This window comes from Mus caroli, chromosome 11, assembly GCF_900094665.2.
Source record: "Mus caroli chromosome 11, CAROLI_EIJ_v1.1, whole genome shotgun sequence".
Taxonomy (NCBI): domain Eukaryota; kingdom Metazoa; phylum Chordata; class Mammalia; order Rodentia; family Muridae; genus Mus; species Mus caroli.
The window spans coordinates 109,877,087-109,903,815 of NC_034580.1; the positions used below are offsets into that span (position 1 = coordinate 109,877,087).

A 26,729-nucleotide genomic window follows, 5' to 3' on the forward strand; every position below is an offset into this window, starting at 1 on the left:
CATGGCTGTCAGCTGTTTGCAGGCGTGGGGAAGGCCGGTGTCTGAAATCGGAGCTATTGTGTGGTCCCTCCTATCACATGTGCTCATCCATCCATCATGTTGTCCTGGACCCTTTTGTTGGCTGGCCAGGCCCCTGCCAGTGGCATCTTCCCCCGCCACTGCCCCCCCCCACACCCCCAGCTGCCCCACCTTCCCTTCTATTTTGGGCTACAGCAGGCCAGGCCTGGGATGCATCAGCCAAGTCCCCTGGGAGGAAGAGAGGAGGAGAGGAGGGGTAGGGGAGAGGGATGGGGCCTCTTAGATTCCACCCACCGGGAAAGACTTAACTAAGGTTGGAGACTTGCTGCAAACCACAGAAGAGGTAAGCAGTATCTTGGAGAATAAAAGAATCTATGCACTTAACCAAACACACCCCACAATGCACAGTACAGCCCAGACAGGTGGCCAGAGTGGACCACATGCCTGCCAGGGGTTTCTGTAGAACCTGGAGCCTACTTTGAATACTTCGCTAGCCAGAGAGTTCTAGCAGTTAAAACAAAACAAACATAAACAAAACCAGGAAAGAGGGGCTGGGGGTGCAACTCAGTTGGTAGAACACTTACATAACGTGGACCTGGGTCCAATCCCCAGCACCTCAGAAAGAGGCATGGTGACACATGCCTATAACCTCAGCACTCCAGAGGTGGAGGCAGATGATCAGGAGTTTAAGATAATTCTTGGCTACACAGTGAGTTTGAGAACAGTTTGAGCTACATGAGACCCTGTCTCAAAAAGAAGTAGAGGAAGAGGAGGAAGAGGAGGAGGAAGAAGAGGAAGAGGAGGAGGGAAGGAAGAAGAAGAGGAGAAGGAGGAAGAAGAGGAGGAAGAGGAGGAGGAAGGGAAGAGGAAGAGGAGGGGGAAGAGGAAGGGAGAAGGAGGAGGAGGAAGAGGAAGAGGAAGGGAGGAGGAGGAGAATAAAATGAGCAAACCCACTGCCCCCATCTCTTGGTGTGCAAGACACAGGAGATAACTCTCTGCCCACTCAGGCTCTCTGGTCTTTGCCCTCTCTAGAGTCTCCCTGCCTCGCCTACATTCACTGCACTAATTTATGCTCCTGGAGTGAGTTTTCCAAGCCTGGCATTGCTTTGGGCCTTCCCAATCTTTCCACAGTCTGGAGTGTCTCTTCCGTTCCCCTGCAGGCCTGTGCCTACCTAGGTGGCTTCACAGTACAGCCCAGGGAGGCACTTAGGGCAGACCACAAGCTTGCCCAGGGGTTCCTAAAGAACTTGGAGCCGATGTTTCTCACTGGATTGGCCATCCTGGATGTTCCTAGTATCGCCTATGCCCCACTAGACTGGACTGTAAGCCTAGGCTGGGCTGGAGGTCGGTCCTGAGACAAGATGTCACAGGCACCTTTAAAAGAGAGCTCACAAAGGCCACTCCTCAGTTGCTGCACGCGTCACGCCTGGTGTGGGATAACTGTTCCCCAAGAACTGGTGTTCTGTCGTTATTATCATCGCTGGCCTTGATTGTATTTTCCAGCCCCGTGAACCGTACCAGAACGCAAGAAGCATGTGTCTGGTGTGAGTGCTTGCGGCTCTCGATGTGGGATTGTGTTTTAGGGTCTGGAGGAAGACAGAGCAGGGGACAGCCTTAGTATCTCTAGCTTTACCACCCACCCATTTTTGCTGCTGGCATCCCTGCCGCCACACCCCAGGCTTCATTGTGAGAGCACTGCTCTTTCCCTTTACCGATGATGACACTTTCCACAGTCCAAAAATAGCACATGGAAAATTCCAGAAATAATTCATAAGCTTAAAATAACTTTTATATAGAATATGTGTTGCTAATACTGGATTATTATGCTTAAATTACAAGTTAGGCCATCATGGGTGTGGAGGTATAGGGAATATATCATATGTCCGACTTGGGGTTGTCTGCCAAGGGCCTTACAGCTAAGGGGCGATGACTGTAAGTTATCTGAGATCGCTAAACCTGTTCCCAGCAGAAGAAAGCCCAGATGCAGTGCATTACCTGTGGCCCACTGCCCTCCTACCAGGAGCAGAGTACGCAAGGAATCCAATGATCCTGTGAGGCACTGGGAATTCAGAGTTCTGTGCAGCGCGCTTAGCTTAGAGAACATCTCAGATGAGGCAGGCATATCGTCTTTGCTCACTGGAAATGATGGAAACCCAGACATCGTCCTAAACTCTACTGTGTGTCCTGTTCATCATGAACCTGATGGTCTGCCAGAACGGACATATTACCCAGGTTCTGGAGTAAATGCCTCCTCCTCCCCCAGAATATCACGTGACTGCTCCTGGGCAAACTGACCTCAGGGTCCTGCCTCTCCAGCCTGCCTTCGGCTGCCCTGGGTTTCCAGTCTTCCTCACCTTCCCTGCCCTTTCCTTTCCTCTCCTGAGCTAAGCAAACTCTGAGGCTCCTCAGGTCTCCCCAACAGGAACCACACAGCTTCAGCAACCCCAGGCATGAACGCTACTCATACTCACAGACTCAATCGTGGACATTCTAGGAAGTAGAGGCAGGCTGACCCCAGGCCTTCTGGGTTGTCTCTGTGCTCTTAGACCCTAAGCATCTGTCCTTTATTGGTAGAGTTTGCTTTGGTTTGCTCTCTCCACTGAATTAAGACATGGTAACAGGTCCATTTTCTGGAATAATGGAGTTTTCGCCCTGGCTGTTGAGGCTGGGAACAACGAATATTCTATATTGCTCTTTAAGAAGGTTAAGAGCCTAGCACACCTAAGCACTACAAAGAAGTTAAACTCTACAGGCCAGGCCTAGAACAATGCCCAAGAGCTGGGATAGGGGTTCTGTGTAGGTGCTTTTTCAGAACTGCAATAGGATACCTCGGGAAAGATGGGACTCCAGGGCTCAGAGTCCAGTGGGACAGCTGGGAATGGAGGTGGAGGGAGGGCGGGTGAGCAGAGACGCCATTCTCCCTAGGAAGCTGGGCAGAAAGGGAGGCAGCATGGGAGTTAGGATTTTCACATGCCTACGCCTGGCAGCCTGGCATGGGAGACACAGTTGGCAATATTTACTGAATGAACAGAGGAACAAATGACCACGAGGGAGGGCACACTTGTGGGCCAGATGGCTGTCTTCTGTGAGGTGAAGGGCACTGCAGAGGTGTGAGTGTGCATGCTTACGATCCCGTGTATGTCAGAGGTCAACCTCAGATGCCATTTCTCTGGCATATCTACTTTTGAAACGGGCTCTTCCGTTGGTCTGGAACTCTGTCCATCTGTCTTTACCTTCCCAGCGCAAGGTGTGTGTACCACGACACCGAGACTTTTTCTAGTGCATATTCTTCACGATTCTGCAGCAAACACTTTTTCAACTCCGGACTGACTTGACGCTCCGAGTATGTCTCTCCAGTCTGAGCTCTCTGGGGAGTTCTGAGATACAACGATCAATCTTCCTTTCCTGGGGTGGTTTGAATCTCAGTCTAGGGCAGGGGGAGAACTTGACTGGTCTCGAAGCCCTGGTAATGTGACAAGGAGGGGAGATTGTACGTGCCTGACCTATAGTCCTTATTCCAGGCATGGGAATCTAGGGGCTGTGCCATTTGCAGCCTCCTGAATGATGTTTCCAGCCCTCCTCCACAGCACCCCCCTCTCTGGGTGAATTAACTGGCTCTCCTGAAATCATAAATAATTAGTAAGTCCATCCCTGGTGCCACTTAACAGTTTATGTTTTCAAAGCACTTTATGCCCATTAACCAAAGACTCCTTGATCTACCTCCTGGAGAAAAAGGATAACGACCAGAGGGAGCCCCGGAGCCCTTGGGAGTCATCTCTTCCACTTCCTTGCACCAGGGAACTAGTGAAAACTGACATAACCTAACCAGTGAGCAGCCCTGCTTAGGACTGTTTTGGGGTCATACTCAAAACCCAACAGAACAGAGGAGGTGGGCCATCCAGGCTGCTCTTATAGGGGTTGCCAGTAGTGGATAAGCACAGGAGGGGCCTCAGAGTGTGGACCAGCAAGAGACCAGAAAAGTACATTGCAGGGCGCTTATCTGGGGCACTTTGGAAAGACCAGCAACCAACAGACATACCTTCTTACCTGCAAGTAGGGAAAACAGCAGTTTTGTAAGCAAAGCCTTTTCATTAGCTGGCAAATAGCACCCCTCTGACACTTAGGGATGTCCAGCTGAATTAGCACCCCCTACCTTGGCCACATTTCAAATGTTGCTTCTGGCTTGGAGCAGAAATGCCAAGGCACCATTCCGCATGGAAAGAGAGAGAGATCAGTGGGTCTGTGGATTCATTCATTTACTGTCGTCTAAATGAACCCACCCAGGTGTGCCAGACAAAAATCGCAGAGGGACCACCCATTTGCTGTTTTACTGTCGAGAACTCTTAGTATTCGGTGAGGTACTACTGAAAGGCTGTGTGATCAAGGCACGGCTGAGAAAATCATTGAACTGAGTTCAAATCCCCCTGTGTGATCTACAGGCTGCTGAGTCCCTGAGCTCAGAGGTGACCCTCAAGCAGAGGGGACTGAGCAGACAGGCACAGGTAAGTTTCATACCCTCCTCTACACATTACCATTCTTACCATGAGCCATGGAAGCAATGGTGGACCAAAGGGGACAGATGGGTGACGGTCAACCTTTGCATGCTCAAATGACAGCCATGCCAGTAACCATCCATAAACTATGGACCAAATGCCAAAAGGTCACCGATGGAAGGCACAAGACGAAGCAGGCTGACTCAGGAGTGACTTTGTTCTCAGGAGATGTTAGTACAACGTTTTCACCACTTTGAACTCCAAGACAGGTTGATATTGGCACAGCCCAGAAAGCCACATTTGCAGCAGGAGAAAACTGTCTTAGTGAGAACAGTGTAGCGCCCTCAGAGGGACAGACAGGAAACAACTGGCTAAAGCAAGAGCCCAGAAATCAAGCTCTGCCACCGCAGCAGCTTATAACTGATAAGGTGGTCTAGACATGGAAGAAAAAGTGGGTGGGGCTGGTGTTACTGGAAATGGTATACACAGTAAAGAGAAAAGGAACCCAGAAGTTATCTCACAATGGATCAATGTCCAGACTAGAAAAGGATCTTCCACAGAAGAGAATATTCACAAGGCATAGATCTGACTAGGATTTGGTGTAGCAGCTCTCACCTGTGGGGTGCAACCCCTTTAGAGGTCAAATGACCCTCCCACCGGGGTTGCCTATGACCGTTGGAAAACAGATATTTACATTAAGATTCATGACAGCAGTGAAACCAGCTATGAAGTAGCAACAAAAATAATGTTATGATTGGGGTCGCCACAGCATGAGGACCTGTATGAGGTCCTCATGAGGGTCACAGTGTTAGGAAGGTTGAGAACCACTGCCCTGGAGTCTACACTGTGTAAAGAACTTAACAACAGCAAACCCTATGTACTCCAAAGAAAGAAAGGGCTGCGGAGGTGGCTCGGCAGTTAAAGTGTCTGCCCCACAAACAAGATGACTGGAGTTCAAATGGCCAGCGTTCATGAAAGTGCCCGGTGGGCACAGCAGCACCCCTGTAATTTTAGCCTTAGAAGGCAGAAACAGAGTCCCCAGAGCAAGCTGTCCAGAAAAACTGGCCACAGGGACAAGCTCTGGGTTTGACTGAGAGACCCTGCCTCAAAGAATAAAGTGGAAAGAGCAGTGGGAGAAGATTCCCAACATTGTCAACCTCAGGCTAACACACACACACACACACACACACACACACACACACACACATGCACACGTGCGCACACACATACACACACACATGCATGTATGCACACATGCACACACACATGCACTTTCACACAGAAAAGTATCCCCCACGTATGAATACACATGCATGCATCAAAGTTTCCTACACATTAAAAAAAAGGATAAATAGAAATATCTCCAGAGAGGCCGTACAAATGGCCAATTAGCAGTCATGTTAAAAGTGGGAATATCATTGCTCACTGGGAAAATCAAACTATCAATCCATGCTTGTGACCTGGAAGCAGAACCATTTGAGGAGGAGGGGAAGCATCAGGAAAAGGGCAGAGGCACAAAGGACCGCAGTGGGGAAGGAGGGTAGACTGATCTTTAAGTCCTTAAACTAATATTAAAAAAATCAAACCCACCGTGGGGTACCACTGCATACCCACCAGGAGAGTTACAGTCAAGTGGAAAATGGTTAAGAGTTAGCATGAAGATATAAAACTTCACACATTGCTGGTGAGGATGTAAAATTGTTCAGCAACTGGGGTCCACGGTTAAAGCATGCACTGTTCTTTCAGAGGAGCCAAGTTCAGGTCTCAGCATCCACACCAGGTGGTTCATACCACTTGGAACTCCAACTCCAGGTGATCTGACTCCCTCTTCTGGCTTCCATGGGTACTGCAGCCACATGGTACATACACATAGATAGATACACAAGCACACATATAATCTTATGGATAAGATAAAGTGCCTGTAAATTATTCAGTGACTGCAGAAACAAAAGCTTGCTGGTTTTTCAAAAACAAAAATCAGATAAAGAACCATCACAGGATCCAGAAATCACATTCCTGTATATATGTATGTTTGTGTGTGTGTGTGTGTGTGTGTGTATATATATATATATATATATATATATATATATATATATTGAATATTCAAATATATTCATTCATTCATAGCATCACTTCTGATAAGAACAAAGAGTCTTGAAAAGCTTCAAAATATCTATCAGATTTAGTGAAAGACACAAATATAATGATCCAAGGGTAGGGTGGGTGAGATAGCTTAGAGGGGCACAGCAGTTAACACATATGCCTAATGACCTGAGTTTGATCTCTGGAACCTATATAAAGGTGGAAGGACAGAACAGATTCCCCCAAAATTGTCTTCTGATCTTCACATACATGCTATGACATGCACACATACGTGCACACACACATATATACACATACACATACACACACATACACACACATATCCTACACATACACAAACAATACAGAAAATAAATTAAATATAAACATTGTACAGATGTGGTATGGCTAGCGAACTGCAGACTGGACAAATGTAAATCAAGACGTATCTAGATACATCACCGTCAAACTTCTGAGAACCAGTGATTAAGATTTGCAAAGGGGACGAGGAATTGTATGCCCTTCAACTGCCTAGCCTGCACGTCCCAGCAACAGAACAAAGAGGAGGGGTGCGGCAGCAAGACACGGGGACCTAGCCATGTGGTCCTTTGATTCTGCATCCCTCACCCCTTCATCCTACGCTGTGCAGGGAATGCTGTGCTCCACATTCCCAAACTTCAGAAGCCTTTACCAGCCTCGTTCCAGCTCAGCCATGGGCTAAAGTACTTTTCTCCCTGTTGAGCAGAGGGGTCAACCAAAGGGGAAAAAGTCCTTTTATCTCTGGGTTGACAGAAAGTCAGCAAACACGCTGGACCCGCCCCTGTGCCCCACTGCGTCTGTGTGTCTGTGTAGGCAGATCCCCCAGCAACGTAGCCGCAGCCTCCCTGACCTGCAGGCTGACCCTCGGGATTACACAGACTGGAATTGTTTTCATGTGTGGGACAAGTTTCCTGAGCTCAGGGTTGGGGGGCAAATCTTCCATCTCCCCCCTCCTTGCCTTTGCTTTCCTTTCCTCTCAGCCTGTTAGTGTTTTAGTGGGAGGGAGACAGAGAGTACTACAGCCCAGGCAGAGTGAGTGGCTTGCTCTGCCTCCTACCTCCTACCCCTGATGGGATCACTCGAACCTCCTCCCATGTCTGGACCCTAGAAGAACCGTATGAAAACTTTTGGCTCTAGGAAGGTCCAAGAGGGATGCTCGGCACCCCATGCCTGCATGGGTAGAGCTTGGCAGGTCTGTTTTCTAGCTTTGCAGAGCTGGAGCTCTAAAGTCCTGGGCTTAGGAGTCAAGCGCCTTGGCTCCCTGGCCCCATCCTTGCAGAGACCCTGCATCCCTACTGTATCCATCCTGCTTTTACTTATGATCCTGTCAGGTCTCAGTTCCTATGGTGACCTCCAAGCCTCATATACCAGCCTGCATCTCTAGGTGCTAACAACAATGGATCTTCCTGTCTCCAGTTCAAATGTCCCATCTTCCTGTTTCCTCCACGGGGTAACATGTCTTCTTCCCATTTGGATAGTGTTTCCCATCTTAGTTATACTTATTTAACACATATTTATGTCATACTACCTGTGTGACTGCAACACTCCTAGGAACTTTTGTAAAATAATTCAGTCCTTATGGCTGCCTCGTGAACTGAGTGCTATCACCCCAGGGTACGGGTGAGGAAATGGCAAAGGCCATTGGCAGAGTCTTGCTTTGGGGTTCTTATGCTACCTATGAGCTCAGTGGCTCAACTGCTTTGAAACTGAAGCCTTATCAGCAGGCTGGTAGGGGGAGGGCTGCTGCCCAGGCTCTGAGAGTATGAGAAGAGGAAGGTGATGGAGGGTAACCGGGGAAGTTAAGATGGTACCCTAACCAGCCACCTACCCTTCCTTCCCTGCTCTGCAGGGGTAAAGATGGGCAGGCACACTCAGGCCTGACTGCCTCAGGGCCAGCTCTCCTGAAACCCCCAGACCTTGTTTCCCTCGGTAGCTTCCCCTCTGCCTGTGGCTCCAGGCTGGCTGTTTAATGGATTTCCCCAACACTGTAGTGAACTGCCCTTAAATAAATGATGGCTCCTACAGAGCTCTCTGTGCAGACCCCTGGAGAATTTGGGGGTTTGTTTATTTAAGAAGTGATTCTTTCTCAAGTCCTTCTTGAGACTTGACCAGAGATGCCCGTCCCAACCCATCCCTGCAAACAGCCATTAACAAAACTGAGGCCTTCGGGAAGCTTCTCCTCCGGGAGGGCTAGGCTCTAGAACCCCCTACCCTGTTGATAAGGTCCTCCATGTTGGGGATGAGACAGAAAACTGGGCTTCCAAACACAAGTGTTAACTGTGACATGTGCCTTTTCCCACATATTCCGGGAAGGCAGGTAGAGCTGGCCGCTGGACTTTGAGGTCTCTAGGATCCTAAAATAGCCACAGCAGTGAGCCAGCTCCAGGGCTTCCCAGACTCTGATGAGTATACCTGCCACCTGGGGATCCAAAGTGGATGCTGCTCATCAAGGCTGGGGTGGGGCCCCCATTTTCTGCATTTGGGGCAGTCTGCTGATTGCTTCTGCTGCTGGCGTGAGCAAGACTCTCAGCCACACCGCAGGATTGAAACCACCAGAACTCAGTGACCCAGCTTCACCTGGGGGAGGCACAGTCCGCATGACCAGAGGTTCAGAGCACCCATTCCATGTCATGACTGGAGACAGAGGGACAATCTATCTGGCCTTGAGGAATCTCCCTAAGCCCCCTCAACAATCAGCCTTGATCTGAGGCTCCTTATCTTCTGAGTGTTCCCCAATGGTGTTTTGTTTTGCTTGAACTCAGGCTAGAGTAGAAGTCTTTGGGTCACTGAAGCATTTCTTTGGAGGGAATTATGGGACCATGAAATGAGCGGTTTTACTCTGCCACACTTCCTACCTCTCCCACGCCCTCTCCCCCCTCATTACTCAGTGCCTTATCACAGGTACTCAGGCAACAGGGGTCCAGCTGATCACATTTGAAAAGTTCTGAAACTAGAAGCCAAAGTCAACCTCTGTCTTATTAGTTATGGTGTCCAGAGTCTGTCCTAGTCAGCTGACTCAAGTTGAGTACCTGTCCCTCTTCAGAGCAGAGGCACCTGAGGTGGGGTGAGCTGGGGCATCTTGCTGAGATACCACAGTGGCCAAGCAGCAGGGCAGAGATCCCTTCTGGAATATTCGAAGGCTGCAAAGCCTGTGACTTTTTGTATCTGGCCTCTCATGAAGTGAGGAGCCAGAGGCAGAGAGAGAAAGCATCTCACACTGGACAGAACCAGACACGCAGGCACCCGAGCCTTAGCCCCTGGCTCTCATTCCCTGGCATCTTGTGTGAAACTAAAGATAAGCACAGGACATTCCCAAGATTGCTTACCATTCCTTAGTCATGACTTACCCTCGGGGTCTGTGACAAGGGTCCCCTTACCTTGCCATCCAGGAAGAGTAAGCAAGGTCCAGAAATGGAATAACAGAAAAACAAGTCCTTGGGTGACTGAACCTCCAGAGTATGAAATGGCTCCAAGGAGAGGGGAGACTTCTACCATCCCCACCACCCCTGACTAGGCAGACATGGTAGACTCTCTGGGTAGGGAACCGATGTGGTCATTCTGGGCTTTTGGTTTTAACGCTCCCTGACATCATCTTAAAATACATAACCATTTCCCAGCAAGGGGCCGCATTTCGATCTTGTGCCAGGCCCTGCAGATGAGGAGGCTGGCTTGCCTTGCCAGTGAGCTAGCAGACAGACCCTCTTCTAAGACATCTCTCATGGAGCCATGACTGCAGAGTCTGTGGAGCTGGCTGCTGCTGGCCCAGGAACCCATAGAACCATAGGCCTGGACTCCAAGGAAGTCAGAGAGGGAAGAGAGCAAGAGAGGATGGACAGGGGAGTCTTTGTCCTCTGGGTTGGTCTGCAGTGACAGACTTACCAGGTTGTCAAGGCTGGGTTATTGGGTGGGGAGATAAGAGGGGAGCAGCTGTCTCAGGGCCTTGTCTCTCTGAGGGAACCTCCCTGAACAAGCCCCAAGGGCAGGGTGGATGGGCATAGCTGTACCAGACTGTCCAGGGCCTGGTGGACTCTCAGCCAAACCCTTCATTTCCCTTTTGGGGCTGGCCCAAGGGGAAGGAATAGGCCAAGTGGCTATGTTCTGGCCTGGCAGTCCCAGCTGTGGGGGAGGGGATGCTCCCTCACCCCCATCAGGAACCCATGCCAGACATTCACTGCTCAGGGGCCTCGTTCCCAGGAAACAGGTGCTGGCACTGGGCGCAGCTGAGGGAGGAATGTGAGCTTGTGGCAAAGCAGGGTGGGGAGAGGTTTCCTCAGCCCGGACATTCTAGGAAGCAGTGGGGCAGGGAGCTGGGGGCATCTGGAGACTGGGGCAGAGTAGGAGGTCTCACTCAGGATGCCTGGTTTAAGGTTAGATGCTAAGAGCTTAGTGTACCTGTACTGGAGATTGAGAGAGTAATGTGTGTTTCATTGGGGGGTCCCTTGTATATGTGTGTTTGTGTGTGTGAATGTATGTGTGTATATGTATGTATGTGTGTATATGTATATATGTGTGTGTATGTATGTATGTGTGTATATATGTGTGCACATGTGTATGTGTATGTATGTGTGTACATGTGTGTATGTGTGCATATATGTGTGCATGTGTATGTGTGTACATGTGTGTATGTGTGCATATATGTGTGCATGTATGTGTGTGTATGTTTATGAGTATGTGTGTGTGTGCATGCATGCACGCAGGTATCTCTTCTCAAGAGTCAGCCAACCTCCTTGCTTTATGAGACAGACTCTCACTTGGCCTGGAACTGACCACATAGTTCAGGCTGGCTGGCCTACAAGCTTCAGGGGATCCCCCTGTCTCTGCCTCCCCAGCACTGGGGTCACAGCACATACCACTGTGTCCAGGCTTTCATGGGGGTTCTGGGGCAGGAACTCAGGTCTGTATGCTTCCACGGCAAGTGCCTTACCAAACGAGTCATCTCCTGGCTCTGTTGAGGGTCTATTCAGTGGATAGCTCTGCCTCCGTGTGTGTGTGTGTGTGTGTGTGTGTGTGTGTGTGTGTGTGCTTCCCAGCCTATAACTTGGCTCTGGCATGGGCTCCAAAGAGAGCCCAGTAACGCTGCTGCATGGGTGAGCAGTGAATTTTCAGTATCTTCTGCACCAACTTGACTGGTCCGCTCTGCTCTTGGGGGTGGCAAGGGCCAATCCATGAGTACATGAGGCTAGGGAGGACTCAGGAGGAGCCTGGGAAGGAGCTGAGCACACAGGATAGCCATCACCACGGTTTACCCCCAGATGAACCTTTTCTGTTTTCTTTTCTTTTTCTTTTTTTTCTTTTTTTTTTTTTTTACATCTCTAGAGTCAGAATGCACCTTATAGATTATATAGTGCCTGCCCAGTCCCTTTCCTCTCTCAGGGGCATGAAAAAGCATAGCATGTCTTATAGTTGACGTGTCCTGAATCAGATGGGCCAGTGATGACAGCCATGTTGGCAGTAACGGTTCTCATATTGAATGTTTCGGTGTGCACTGACTGACATGTGAACTGGACTTTTAGAGTGATCTGTGCTGGGGTACACATGTGGCGGACCCTCCCCAGATTTAAGGGACAGGAGGGATCAGCACAAGGTCATAGGCGCAAGCCACATAGGCTGGATGAGTCTTAGTAGTGATGTCTAGAGGAGTCCCGGCTATACACAAACAGGCCAGGAATGTTGCTAGGTGTACTAGACTCCAGCACTAAACCAGACACTCCTCCCCCAAAGCCTCTGTGTGTGAGGTTCACTCGTGTGCTTTAAACCTACATTTAACAGATGGGGGAACAGAGGCGTGGCTGATTTAGTTAGGGTAAATCAGACTCTTGAGTGGCAGAGCTAGGCTAAGTTACAGACTGGTTACGGCAATGTAGCCTCTTTAAATTGGGTGGGAGGAAAGAGGGGCAGCGGTCCTGAGCCACCCATGGGTGGAGAACACAGACCCAGAGCCTAATGTTTGGGATGGTCCCTGAATCTATTTGCTGGGTGACTTTGGGCAAGTTTCTAGAGCTCTCTGTGCCTCCATTTCTTGATTTATATTAGGGGGCTAACATATATCTCCTCACATGGAGAGGGTCTAAGAAGGGAAGTCAGGCAAGGCATTTGGAAGAGTGCCTGATGGGGTGGCAAAGGATGCTGATGGGACCTATTCTCAGTGCACCCTAATTCTGGGAGTCCCTGAACGTGAATTACGTAGGAGAATGCAGGGTTCCCTGAGTCCTGCTCTGGAGCCTCGTGTATCTGGGGCTAAGCTTTGGGGTGACAGAGGGAAACCTAGGAATGCCCATGAGGAGCCAGGAGCTCCACCACTAAATCACAGGGCTCCTAAAGTTTAAAAAAAAAAAGGTAGTTAGAGCAAGAACTAGTCCTTGATTTGTAGTCCCCCCGCCCCCATGACCTAATTCTGCTGATGTCCCCATGGTGCCCAGGGACAGGCCAAGGAAGAGGGACCAGAGAAGCCTTAGTCCTGCTTGGCTGGTTGGCTCCCGGACTAGAAAACCAGAGCATGGAGCCTATAAAGAGGGCTGGCAACCTCCAAAACCAGGAACCTAAATAAACCTTTTTGTTTGTTAAGTCGGTTAGCTCAGGTATTTTGTTATAGTATTGGAAAACTGATTAACAAACACATTATGAGCAAGAACTTTCTGAGGAAATAAAGAAAACCAAGTTGTACCTTACCCAAGTACAAGGCCATAGGCCTTAGGGTTCAGGTGTTAATAAGCCAGGCTCTGCACCAGAAGCAGACACAGTCCATCCAGATAGAAGGGACTTAGTCACAGCTGTAACATCTCTGCTCTGGTCAAACTTCTACACTAGGCCTCCTCAGAGTTTGTCCCTGGGCCAGCACCAGTGTCAGAACTTGTTAGAAATACAGCGTTCTGGGCCCTATCTCCGACCTGCTGGGTTTGAAACTCTGGGGATGGGGTCCTGAAAAAGCCCTCCAAGGGATCTATCTATCATTTCTGGTTCCCCTCACTTCATAACCAGATAGGTGGCTCCTGAGGCTGCAGAGAGAATGGCAAAGACTCACCTGCTCCACCCTGTCTGCTCCAGTCTCCAGGGCCTGGCACCATATTAAGTCTGAGCTCCCCACCCCCTTCTCCTGTTCAGAGTCTAGGAGGTCCATCTTGGTCCTGTCTGGACTCAGCCAGTGGCTCCCAGGTTCTTCCCCAGAGGAGAGGAAAAGAGGCTGAACTGGAAGCCTGTTCTCCACATTCACTGCTGGGCATTCCGAGTTTCTGGAGACACAATGCATTCTAACATTGCAGGCGAGGTGGCAGGCCAGGGGTGTGAACAATAGGCCGTGTGTTTCCCCCACGCCTTCCTTCAGGCTGTTCTAGAACCAGGGCTACATCGGGAGGCTGAGCCATCAAAAGCAGCACTCTCCAATGGCTGGTTCTGTTTGCCTCTGCTCAGGGCAAGCATCCCCTTCCTCCCTTCCTGGTGTTGTCCATCTTCCCTTTTACCTCATAGCTTCCAGAACTTTCTAGGGTCTCCATTCAGCACAGTTTAAGGAGAAAGACATTCAATGCCACCCCCCACCCCGTGCCAGTCCTTTGCTTCTTAGGCCAAGGGGGATAGGCAGTGGACAGAGTTCTCTGGCACCTGAAGCCCCAGCCCGCGGCATCCCTCTCTCAGTGACTGCTTTCTCTTCATTACTCCAATCACATCAACTCTGACAGGCGCGTATTTATTACTGTCCTGACGACAGCCATTTCTCACCCAGTGATGCGCAGACTGATAATGAGCTCGGAGCAGAGCTAATGAGGAACTCCCCCAGCCCTCCCTGGCGGCCTGGCCTGAGACTGCCCATCTGCCAACCCCCCAGAAGTAGAAACCACACCCAGGCAGGGAGAGAAGACTGAACAGAGATGTTCTGGGTCATAATGCTGAGCGGAGCTCTATGTTGCCCACGGAGAGGAAGGAGAACACAGAGGTGACAGGCAGTAGGCATGAACCCTGGGCATAGTCTTGCTACTTTCTGGCTTCCAAGACCTTGTGCCAGGGCAGAAAGAGACAAACAATGCTGCTGGCCAGGCTGGTTGCCAGGCAGAAACTGGGAGGCTGGACTGACATTTTGGGGGTCTGGTTCCCAAAGCACAGAATGTCCAGAGAAGTCAGGAGGAGACCAGGATGGGAAGAGAGCTCAGTCAGTCAAGTCCATGCCTTGCAGGTATGAGGCCCTGAGTTCAATCCCTAGAAACACATATGAAAAAGCTGGGCACAGACTTGTAATTCCAGTGCTGAGGAAGCAGAGACAGGTGGGGCCTCTGGGCTCACTGCAGGCCCCTGTCTCACAAGCAAGAGGGACAGCTCCTGAGCAACAATACCTAAGGCCTCTCTACATGCATGCATACATATTTGTACATGTACCCATATGGACTTGCAAGCACATACATGTGTATCATGTGAACATGCATACAGATACATGTGCAGATGCACTCACATGAGCATGCATGCAAACACATGTGCATGTGTACCTATATGAACATGTGAGCACATACATGTGCACCATATGAACATAGATGCATATGTATGTGCAAGTGCACACATATGAACATGTATGCATATACACATGTGCAAGCACACCCATATGAGCATGCACAAGCACACATGTGCACATGCATCCATATGAACATGCACACATGTGTGCACCATATGAACATGTATGGACACACATGTGCACATGCACACACATGAACTTGCATGAACACATATCCACATATGCATCGGGAACATATAAATGACAGGACCATGTTAGAAGCACTTGGCTAGTGCTGGCTGTCCAGGCAGAACTCAGTGCTCAGAGCTACCACAGGGAGAAAACTACAGTGAAGACTGTGCTTTGCTGGAAGATGTTCTTTTCTAGAAGACAAACTCAAACATGCCTTAGAGACAAGCTACATATTAGGCTGTTATAGGCTGTGCACGTCTTAGTATGAATGTTTTTACTGGATCTTTTCATAAAATCTCAAGTTTATGTGAGCAACTTTCACAGACATGCCATTTGCCCTTCATCTAGACCAACAAGGAAGTTGGCCAGAAAATATTCATGTTGCCATGTTGAAGTTCCCTACCCCTGAGGAGAGTCTGTGAGGCTTCCTCACGGCTTGGCTCCAAAAGCTTCTGCAACAGTGCTTCTGATTGGCTGGTCCAGTCTCAATCAACATGAGTAAGGAGGGGCCAGGAGACAAGCCCTCCAGTGGCCTGGGGCACCTGGCAGGGATGACAACTTGATGCCAACCCCCAGCAGATGATTAGACTGGCCCTCAGTCAGCTGTGTGACTGGGTTGTAAACTTCAGAAGGTTACAGAAATTTTAAAAATGAAACTGGTTGAAATAGATACATCAGGTACTTTAGAACTTTTCTGGAAGATGTGACCCAAGAAATCATCTAATTTGAGTTTTCCCATATACCCCCTAGAGGTCCAGGAAGCCACAGGAAAAGATACAGTATACATCTCAGCTAGTATCTTGTGGCTTTGAAATGATTCTCTGTGTGTTTAAATGGAATTCGGATACGCTATGGAATGGAATGCAAACTTCTATTTATTTAGAAAATAAAATCCTAGCAGGAAAAGGTTATCTGGATGGACAGCAGATTCAGGTCATGCAGTCAAACCCCCTTAGGTGCAGTCCACCCTATTCCGCCATGGCAGCCACCTTGGAAAAAATCTGGCACTGCCACCAATGCCCACCTCCCCTTTCCAGAGAGGACACGTTAGCCATGATGGTCAAAAAGCCCGACCCCGAGGGACCCAGTGGGACCCAGTGAGAATGTTAGAGGAGGCCTCTGGTGTCATCCACTTTCACTCCTCTCTGGCTTCACGGGCTCTTGTGGCTCACTCCTTAAAGGGTTAAGTTTATTAATTGGGAAAAGTAATTGATGTCTAATACCTTCATCCTTGTTGATGAAGCGTTATTATTTAGACTCAAGGAGTTTGTAATTAAAGAAATCAGTCTCGCACACACATTACAAGATCAGTCAGAATCAACAAGGCTAAAGAGGATGGGGCATCCAGCACGTGGGCTTAATAAAGGAAAGAGAAGTCCAGCCTGTGGCTATCCTGAGGGGATGGGGTATCCAGTCTGCAGATGTCCTGAGGGGGTGGGATTTCCTGTCTGCAGGGCCCCTGATGGGGCAGGACCCCCAGTTCTTAGTTATTTAGAGAGGATTGGCTATCTAGCTTCTTGGTCCCCCAAGAGGACAAGGTGTCTAGCTTGTGGGCATCCAGAGAGAGTGGGGTACCAATGCCTGGGTGTACTGGGAAGACAGAGCATCCAGACAGAAGTCATCCTGAGGGGAGAAAGTACCTTGTCCTCTTACCAGCCTGTAGGCATCCAGAGATGATGGGAACCCAGCCTGAGGGTATCTGGAGGGCATGGAACACCTCACCTGTGGGGGTCTTGAGGCCCTGTGCTACAGCTGGGTTCAGTGATGGCTTCACACAAGACTTTGTGGGAATAGGATCTGGGTTAGTGGAGAAGACTGAGAGTCCATAGTGAGGAAGGAAGGGATGGGTGTTCACAGGCCCCCTTGGTGGGGAGGCTGGCCTGAACATGGATTAGAGCGTGGATACAGGAACAGGGAGGGGAGAGGCTGGAGGGTGACTCATGGGGCCCCTGCAATCAGGACCTATGGAGAACTCTCTGTGGCTGAGCTCACGAAGAACCGAGGAAAGCCTGGGCCTTCCATAGAGGGGGAGGTCATCTCAAGATGCCTTCCCAGTCCCTGTGCCTGAAAAGCTGGGGGTGCCTCACAGGAGACTGCTTTTTAATCCCCTGGACCTACTGTAGGTCTGAAGCAGTGTGGCAGGTAGTGCCTGTGGGGGCCATCTTGCCTAGATCAAAGGCAGTGCCCTGGGAAGCAGCTGACCTACATTCATATTCTCTTTCTCTCTCTTATTCCCTCCTTTCTAATTCATAGCTCCAACTCTCACTCTTTCTCACCTGCCTTTCCTTCTCTCCGTGTGTGTGTCCACCCATCCATCTGTCTGTCCTCCAGTAGTTCTGGGGACCAAACCCAGGGTATTGTATATACCACTATCTCTTTTTCTCAGATCATGTGATCTTTGCACATTATTGGATGCTTCTGAATTGGATGCTAACAATACTAACATCTATGTTTTATTTGTTTGTTTGTTTTTGATTGGGTCATCCTTCATGGGTTGGGCTGAATAGCTACCGGTAACAACTTGACATTTTATGAAAGGATCTAGTAAAAACACTGACCCTGAAGTTTGCACAGCTGTGAACAGCTGCCTGTGTAGGCTTTCTGGGGGGCCTGTTTGCATTTTAGGCTAGAGACAGTAAATATCTTAGCCTAATAAATGGCCAATGCAGAAGTTTTGATGTCATGGGAAGCTTGAGGAAGACAGAAGAAACAGAAGTCTTTGGGGCCAGGGTACCTGCTTAATCCCAGGCCCAAGGTTTATCTTCTCTTCCACCAAGATGAAGATGTGATAAGGCGAAGAAGCCTATATACGATCAGTGTTCTAGGGGCTTAGCCTATTTCATTAACCCTGGTCACAGCCAACAAAGCAGGTAGGACTGTTATTGCCACTTTACAAATAAAGAAACCGACGCACATACAGTCTCTGTGAGTTATCCAAAGTCACCAAGTCACTGAATGATAAGAAGAAACCCAGGGGTTCGCCCATGATTGAAGTCCCTCAGCAGTCTATGCTGCCCCAGCTGGTCCTCTGATGCTTCATGCTGCATTGGTGGCTACAGTTTAAAAAGACATGGAAAATCTGGCTTAACTGATCATGAGCTCATGCTACACAGTGGCAATCCAAGCATTTGGGCACTGGACCATATCCCTCCTGTCACCTGGATTCTAAGTCACATATTGATGGCCTCCCTGGTCTGCATCTAGTGCTTCCCAGAGGGGATCCCAGGGTCCTGGCTCCAAGAGCCCCTCATGTTTCTCCACGTCCCCTATGTGAGCCACATGCCAGTAATATTTCCTTCTTCCTGAATGATGATCATGGCATCAAAATTTCATGGCCCCTTTGGGCCACTAATCGCTTCCCTAGTTGGCATGAAATTTTAATTGTTTTTCTTCCCTCTGTCCTCCCACACCCCAAGCCCTGTTCCATTTGGGAGATTCCTTGGTCACGGGCGAGCCAGTCACCAAAGCCTCAGGAGATGTGAGGAGACGGCTCCTCCAAGAGCTCTGGGATGCCCCAGGCAGGGGATGGAAGGAAGGAGAGAGGGAATCTTGAATTCTGCCAAGTTCATCATGCCTTGTGAGAATAGAACAGGGGTGGAGGCCAAAGCCAAGGAGAAAAGAGAAAGGAAGTGGGGGGAGAAGGGGGATTATGATGATGATGATGGAGGAGGAGGAGGAGGAGGGGAGGAAGAGAAGGAGGAGGAAACCTAAAGTTGCTCTAAGTTTTGCTGCCTCCCTAGATGAGTCCAGTCCCCTGACAGCACAGCAGGCTGAGCATCTCCCAGACCAATGGCTGAGTTTCACTGAGAAGAAGGTAGGAGATGGCAAGGGGCAGCCTGGGGCAACGTCAAGAAGACACACATTGAGATCACAGACTTCTTGGATCATGCTGAGGATTTGACACTTCAGTTAGAGCACCAGGGCACTTAGTTTTGCTGAGTGTCTCTATTTTTCTCCCTTGATATTGGTGGGGCCACAGTCAATGCCGGCCAGTGGCTGTAAGGAGAGGGACTAATGTCTTTGGACATCGGCTTGTCTTGTCTCCTCTCCTCTACAGGATCCTGTGCATCTAGATAAGGTAGACATCACCCCAAACTTTTCACCCTGCCTTTCTGCTCCTGTACCCCATAAGGGTAGAGGGTAGCTGGCAGGGCCTCAGAAAGAACCCCAAAGCTATTCAAGCTCTAAGGCCAGACCTTCTAGAGGCAGCTTCTCTGGCAGAGCCGGAGCCAAGAATATCTGGGAAAGAAGTACCAGGACGCCCAGCAGGATGCTCCCTTAGTGGCAGCCCAGAGCCACCAGCAAGACTACAACTGTGGGGGCCAGGCTCTCACTCTGGGGTGCTCTGCTGCTTACCACAAGGAAATCTCCACAGATCCAAGGAGACGATAGGCACTAAGGAGCCACTCATCCGTGCCAGACTGGAAGCTGGAGAAGTAGGCAGGGCCAGGTGGCAAAAGGGAGCATGATTCATTCATTCATTCATTCATTCATTCATTCATTCATTAATGCATACATTCATGCCGACACTCATTCCTATTCATATATATTTGTTGAGCCCTTATGTACCAGGCACTACTCTCTAGGCTGGGAATTCAGGAACGAATACAAGAGAGAAACGGATACACAAAAGACCAGCGTTAAACCAACCATCAACGCAATGCACGGAGAGAGGGGTGCTCTGCAGAAGGAAGGGCAGAGACAGTGGTGCGTTGCCTGCTCTGAGATGCCACAGCATAGGGGTTTCGGGATGGGCAAAGGACATCATCCTAGGAAAGTGGGGTACCACTAACTACAGGGATGCTAGAGGCAGTTAGAGGTCAGCTTCCAGAGAGCTCTAAGAACGGGAGGCTCTACAGAGGTCCAAGAATGAGTGAATGGGGTGATGTGATGAGGGAGCAGAGGAGGGACTCAGCCACCCTTATAGCCACGTGACCAGAACATTCTATGCCTTCGTGGCTTATCAAGAGATAATCTTACTTCACTATCCAAACCACCGTAAGGAGCTACATGCGGCCTGTCCTTCCCTCACTTCAGAGGCAGGGAGCATGCTCAGCTGCTCAGTTCAGCATCACTTTTGATGGAAGTGGGGGCTGAAAAGGGCTGACCCAAGTTGGGAACTCCCAGTCCACTGGAAGTTTCTCACATGAGGAAGTTTTTTCCAGGATCCTGGCTCAGTCATGGCCTGGTTACACTCCCTTCCTGAGGGTGCCCAGAGAGGTACCAATTTTCTCTGGAGTGGGGTCCTGGGCAACCCTGACACTCCTTCACTCAGCAAGTCTCCCTGGCCCTGCATCTGCCCAGCATGGGGACATCAGGGGCCGGTGAGTGCTGTGTAGCTAGGGAAGTCTCAATAACTGGCTTGTTTTCCTTTCCATTACAGGCAGTAGACGGATCTGCTGCTGGCCCATTTGTTGCTATTGGCATCCCAAGGCCCCAAATTACAGTGACTAATTCTTACCACTTAGGGAGCTCCAGGGGCCTCTGCAATAATGTGTTGGAGATGGGGGTGTGGCGCTAAAGTGGGTAACCTGAAGCAGCTCAGCAACCCCAGGTCAATTTCAGCTCTAGCTCCCCACTCCCCCAAAAGGGGCCAGGAGTCAGGGAATAGGCTTCCTGCCAAGCAGGGAACCCATTAAATTCTAGACTAACCAACAACGTACCTTCCAGTTCTTTCATCAACATGAGGCAATGTCTAACAGCCTTATAGTTCACAGTAAGGAGCCCTCCATTGCATGCGGGTATGCAAGCTGGCCACGTGGCCACTGGCCCTAGATTTGCAGGTAGAGGACAGCTCTGGATAACTTCCCAGGCATTCTTTGAACCCCTGGGACAGAAAACAAGCCCATTCTCTTTTCTTTAGCTCACAGCCCAACTGTGTCCTAGGGAACAAGGTCAAAGACGTTCTGATATGCAGTTTAACACACCGCCTTAAAGCTAGCCATGGAGGTCCTGCTTAAACACCGGTCTGCTGTAAAGGATTTGGCCTCTTTCCCAGCCTCCCTTCCCTGATGGAATGAGGTTCCTGGCCCCTACTCCCGCCTTCCAGTAGAGGACGTAAGGGAGAGGTGGTCGATAAATATTTGCCAGGCAAGTGCATGAGAGTTTCCACAGCAGGTGCAAGCTGCCTGCAGGATTTAGCTTCTGCTCTGGGTCCAGAGTGACCCCACCCTACAAAGGGGGAACTTCTGCAGCCAGAGGCAGCAAGAACCAAATTCCATCACTCATCTCACCGTACCAAGAGGTTCCAGACCCCGACCCCCCCCCATGACATCAAGGGGTACCCAGGGTGAGAGATAGATGGGTGGAAGAGAAAGGGATGGGGAAGCAGGACCCTTTACCACCCCACGCTCATGGTTCTGTGGAGCTTTTGACAGCTGAGCCCCGGGCAAGCATGACACTAAGGCCTCCTGGTAATTAGCAAGAGGCCCTGATCAATAAGTTATTTTTTGCTGTCAGTAATTAATAATTACAGCTTAGCCACACCATGTAATTAAACTTTCATCCCATTCCCCCGTGTGCTGTTTGGCTTTTATCGTGATTAGCTCCCAGCACTAAACTTTCTCCCTTTGGGACTCTCCAGGAGCTTCCGGGACTAGAGTTTCTAGGCCTCAGTCAGGGTTTCCCCACTATCTGGTTCATTCAACCTCAGTGTCCTCTTGGTCTATGCCCCTCACCCCCGGGTGCAATTCTATTGAAAAAGGACCTCCTAAACCTCCTAGAATGGCTGCTTTGGCAGCCTCTGACCTCTCCCCAGCAGCTTGGGCTGGCCTGGATGCTTTCGAGCAATGGCCAAGCTCACCAGCATATGAAAAATTCTCCAAAGCACTCAGTAATTCAGGCTGCCAGGATCACCATGGCCTCCCAACCCCAGCTCCTGGGGAATTGTGCAAATCTACCTGTGACTAGTTCCTGGGAGCTCAGAGCATTAAGGGCCACTCCAGGAAACATCAATGTAGTCAAAGAAGGAAGTCTGCAGCTGTGTGTGTGTGTGTGTAAAGGACTTGCAAGGACCTCTCCATGCCATGCCAAATCTGCAAAGAGGGAGATATTGTTCCCAAGGTACAGATGGGGAAACTGAGGCTTCCAGCAGCTAAGAGTCTTGCAGAAACATCTCCGCAGGTGTCTTTGCCAGATCATGAGAACCCTTTCCCACCTTCCTAGTTTGGGAGGGAATGCTTTGTCAATGTGATTACTGCATTTTGTCTGGGAAGCGAGCTGGAATCATGTAAGACTGATTTGGGGAGAAATGGCCAAAAGATAGTTTTCAGGACAACCAGGTAATGTAGCTTAGTGCAACACCTGGAAAAAGAATTAGGCCAAAGTCTCCATACTCCCCACAGGAGTAACCACAGGGCACGCGTTTCAAAGGAGAAGCAGCTGCTGGGTGTCTCTGTGTGTGCCATGTCTGCCGGGCAGACCCTATAGCGTCAGAGAGATGCTGAGGTTTTAACCATCCTCAAAGGGGTAATGGCAGGGACTTAGAGGCAGAAAAACGAACCCCAAAGCAGATTTAAAAAAATGATCCTGTGCCCTAACCTCACCCAAGCCCAGCATTGCCCCCCAGGTGGAGTCCAGAAATTTTCTTCCCACAATTCTCTGCAGGGCGACAAATGGAAGGAGGGGGGCAGTGCTGGCAAGCAAATATTCGAAGAGCCAGAGATCATAATCAGAGCAGAAGAGGCTTGGACAGCCCAGCATTGAGGGAAAACAGCTACCAGAGTGTGTGTGTGTGGGGGTATGGGGGGTTACAAAGGTGCTTCTCTGATCCTATCAGGAGAATGGAGCTCTTCCCGGGAGAGGCATGGGAATCTGGAGCCATAACTTCAATAAGACACTAGTACCTTGGCCTCAGGAACGTGGGCAGCTGTGGAGGTGACTGGGACATGACCACACTGAAAGGTGCTCTGGAGACACCATAAGGGCGTGGTCTTAGATGGGAGACCAATTGGTGAGCTCCCTGTCCCCCCCCCCAAGTCAAGTTACACAGTCCTGTTGGAGTCTGCACTAAAGTGGAGCTAAAGGGTTCCACATGAGCTACCCCTCAGAAACCCCTCCCTCCATACGCAGAGTGGAGGACAGCCCATTCCAACTCTGTCGGGGCCACTGTCCTGGGTTCCCATAGGGTGAAAACCCTACAGGAGAGGCTACAGAGGTATCTGTAAGAGAGAGGGGCTCAGAACTCACTAGGTCTCTGTCTCTGACACCTACCCCACATATCAGAGTGCTCTTGGGCAAGTCAGTTCATTGCACAGGGCCTCAGTTTCCCCATCAGTTAAATGGCTGCTAGAATTCGATGACCTCTGAGGTCCCTGCCTACTGGAAGATTTTATGATCACTATAAAAATAATAACTTTTATTGCCTTACATTTATGGCGCTCATTAGAAAATTTCGAAGTGCTTTTACCTAAATTGCCTTGTAAAAAGTCCTCTCCTCAGCCCTGTGAGCGACAACTGATCGTTTTCATCTCTGATCTTGGCTCTGAGGATTTCCTGACTTGGGACACAGTAGGGACCCTTCTTTTCCGAGGCTCTGGGACCCCAGAAGTGGAAAAGGCTCTGTAGGGGGATTGCAGCGCCATTCCAGTCCCTTCCGAAGCCCTGAAGCCCCTGGCTCTTGGATAGGTCTGGCTTCTCTGTGAGCCTGGAAAGCCGAAGGAAATCTAAAGCTGAACCGATGAATCTGGGGATTCAATCTAGACTACTTCTCCCTTTGCCCCCAGCAGGCGCCGCTCGGCCACCACGGCCACCACCGTCTGGATCCTCGAACCCCAAACGCAAGGAAGCTCGGGTGCAGCCGCCACCGTAGCCTACCACGACCCTCCAGGGGACCCCAGAGACGTGTGGGCATCCGCTGCAGGAGGCGGGGAGGGACAACCCCATCGCACCTCCTTTCAACACACCCACTGAACACCCACTAGCCCTTCCTCACCAGGCTGTCTGCTCTGGGCAGCTACAGATCAAAGCAGCAGTGGCCAGACATCCAGCTAGTCCTGGAAGCTGGAGGCTGGGGGTGCCCGCTGGGTGTGTCGGGGGTGGGGTGGGGGTTGGGTCTGTCGCTGTCCTCGCCGCTGGGCTCCAGGACCATGCCGCCAAACCGCCCCAGCTCTCGCGGCCACGGTCGAACAGGCAGCCAGGCTCGGGCTCCCATACATGGCTAACCAGAGTAGCTGCTCTTGAGGGGAAATCAAGCGGGCACCCTGAGTCCCCAGTACGGCTTCTTCCCGGCTTCTGCCCGCCCCATCTTCTCGCCCCGGGACCACACAGTGCCTGCCTGCCATGGTTTGCCCTTCCTTTCGGACGTCAAGCAGGACCAGGAGCTTAGAGAGTTCAATGGAGCCAACACACGGAATGACGTGCCCCTCGTACCCCGACCAGAGAGTATCCACAAAGGTCCACCTCCCCGCAACCTCACCTTTCCCGTCCAGAAAGGCCAGAAGTATCAGGGACACTGCCCCACCCCAAACAGAGCCCCAAAAGTCGAAGAAGCGGGGAGCATTGAGACGTACAAGAGATGGTCCAGCTTGGGTCAAACGCGGTGTCTTAAGGGGTTGCCTCTCTTCTGCCCACCCAAACCCCTTCTCCAGTTCCACGTGGAGAAAGTCACCCATACCGTACCTTGGGCCCCGGCCGAGTGGATCCGATGCAGGGCCAGTAGAGTCCAGAGCGGCAGCCTCCACATGCTGCTGAACATGCTGACCGAGGGGTCCTCTAAAGTGCCCCCTCTTTGCGAGTTGCTTTATAATCCTGTGGAGTCCCGGGAGAGTGCGTGGCCAAGTCCTGGACGCTATGCCCGTAGGGGCCGCGCCGGCGACCCCAGATCCTCTTTCTGTGCTGGCTATTCCGTAAAGCGAGGGGAGAGCAGAAAGAGGCCAAGCCTCCTCCCAAATTCGGGGTGCCTGTATCCCTTAGCACCCCGACTCAGACTACTTCTCGCAGGCAGGGCGACCCCTGCGATCCGGCCTGGTCTCTGGATGAGCTCCCGAATGAGAGGACAACTTCAGGAAACTTCCTCCTGGTGGCCACGTTGCCCGCCTCCCGCCCCTCCCCGCCCCCTGGTTGGGTTCTCCCGGGCCGACGTAGTCACCGCGGTTCCAGGCGCCGGGCCCCTGGGACTTGATGCAAGCGGAGCACAGTAGCAGGCGCGGGCGCTGGGTGTCTTTTAGAAGGGGCGCGGGGCTCGGGGGGCGCGGTTAGCATAACGGTCCGAATCTCCCCGGAGCCGAAGTTTTCTTCTCTTCTAACTTTGCAGAAGGCATCTAGCGAGGCCGAGCCACCCTTCTCAGCTCCACGGTCCTCGTGCCCAATTCAGTGATTTCGGGGGTACCTCCCCTGGGGCTTCGGTGCGGGGCTCGCCCTAGGCTCTGAGCACCTCCGGCTAGCAAACTTTGCGGGTCCCACGGCCCGGCGCGCAGCCCCGTGCGCCCATGTCTGCGCCAGCTGCGGGCAGGGATGGATGGATGCCCGGTTCGGGTACCCGGCTGGGCGGCCCGGGTTCCAGCCAGCTCCTGGGCACCGCGCCTCTTGCGGGCGATCCGGAGGAGGAGACCGGCGGGTCCTGCTCTCCGCCGCACCCGGGATGGAGCTCGGCGCGAGCCGCACCGGGAAAGCCCGGCCGGCAGCCTTGGGATCCGGGGTTTCGGCGCCGCCTTGGCCGCCCGGCGTTTTCGCCCGGCGCGGGGACCCGAGTCTGCACGGCTGCTCCCGCGCCTCGGCCGCGCCTGCTGCTCGCCCACCTCGGCAGCAGCTGCCTCGCAGAGCCTGGAGCCCTGGGCTGCCCGGGCTCAGCGTCCTCAGAGCTGCTCTGCTGCCGAGCCTGAGAGTCTGCCTGCGCCGAGCTGGAGCTGCGGGGGCAGCGGGAGCCGGGGACGAGCGCGGCGGAGGCGGAGACGCGGAGAGGGGGGCCGAGCGCTACCCCGTGGCCGCGACTGGAGCGCAGCCTGCGCGCAGGGAGGGGGCGGCAGCGGCCCCGAGCCAGGCCCGGGAGCGAGCCCCGCAGAAACCCAATCCTTGTGCGCGGACGCGGACGCCTGGCGTCTCCGGGACCCACCGGAGGGCAGTAGCGCGGGCTGCGAGCGAGCCGCTCTCTCTGGCCTGATCTTCTAGCTTCAGCCCACCCTCACTCCTCCCTAGAAGGCCTTATCCCAGTCTCCCATAGGATGGAGCCCCCAGTACCCCTCTGGATTCGACCAGGCAGGACAGTTTGGGAAGGGTGTGTGTGTGTGGGGGGGGGGGGTGTCAACCGGTTGATTCCAGTTTTTCCTTCCCAGGTCAGACTCTTTAAAAGTCTGGAAACGCTCAGGGCGGAGAGCAAGATAAAGGGGAAGCCTGGGTCTAGCAGAAGGCTGAGAAAGTGAACTTGGTGCCAAACTCGTGCGTTCTTTGTTTCTTCTTCTTCTTCTTCTGAGCTCCCCCTTTAAAGGAACATTAGC

General features: G+C 51.4%; 1 protein-coding gene across 1 annotated transcript in view; it reads right to left on the minus strand.

The window, feature by feature from the left end:
- Nucleotides 1–26,154, minus strand: part of Sdk2 (sidekick cell adhesion molecule 2) — a 281,294-nt gene extending 255,140 nt beyond the window's left edge. The window contains exon 1 of the mRNA XM_021175806.1: nucleotides 24,916–26,154. Within this exon, the coding sequence (XP_021031465.1) occupies nucleotides 24,916–24,991 (76 nt within the window). The 5' untranslated portion in view covers nucleotides 24,992–26,154. The remainder of the gene's footprint in view (nucleotides 1–24,915) is intronic.
- Nucleotides 26,155–26,729: the final 575 nt, after the last annotated feature.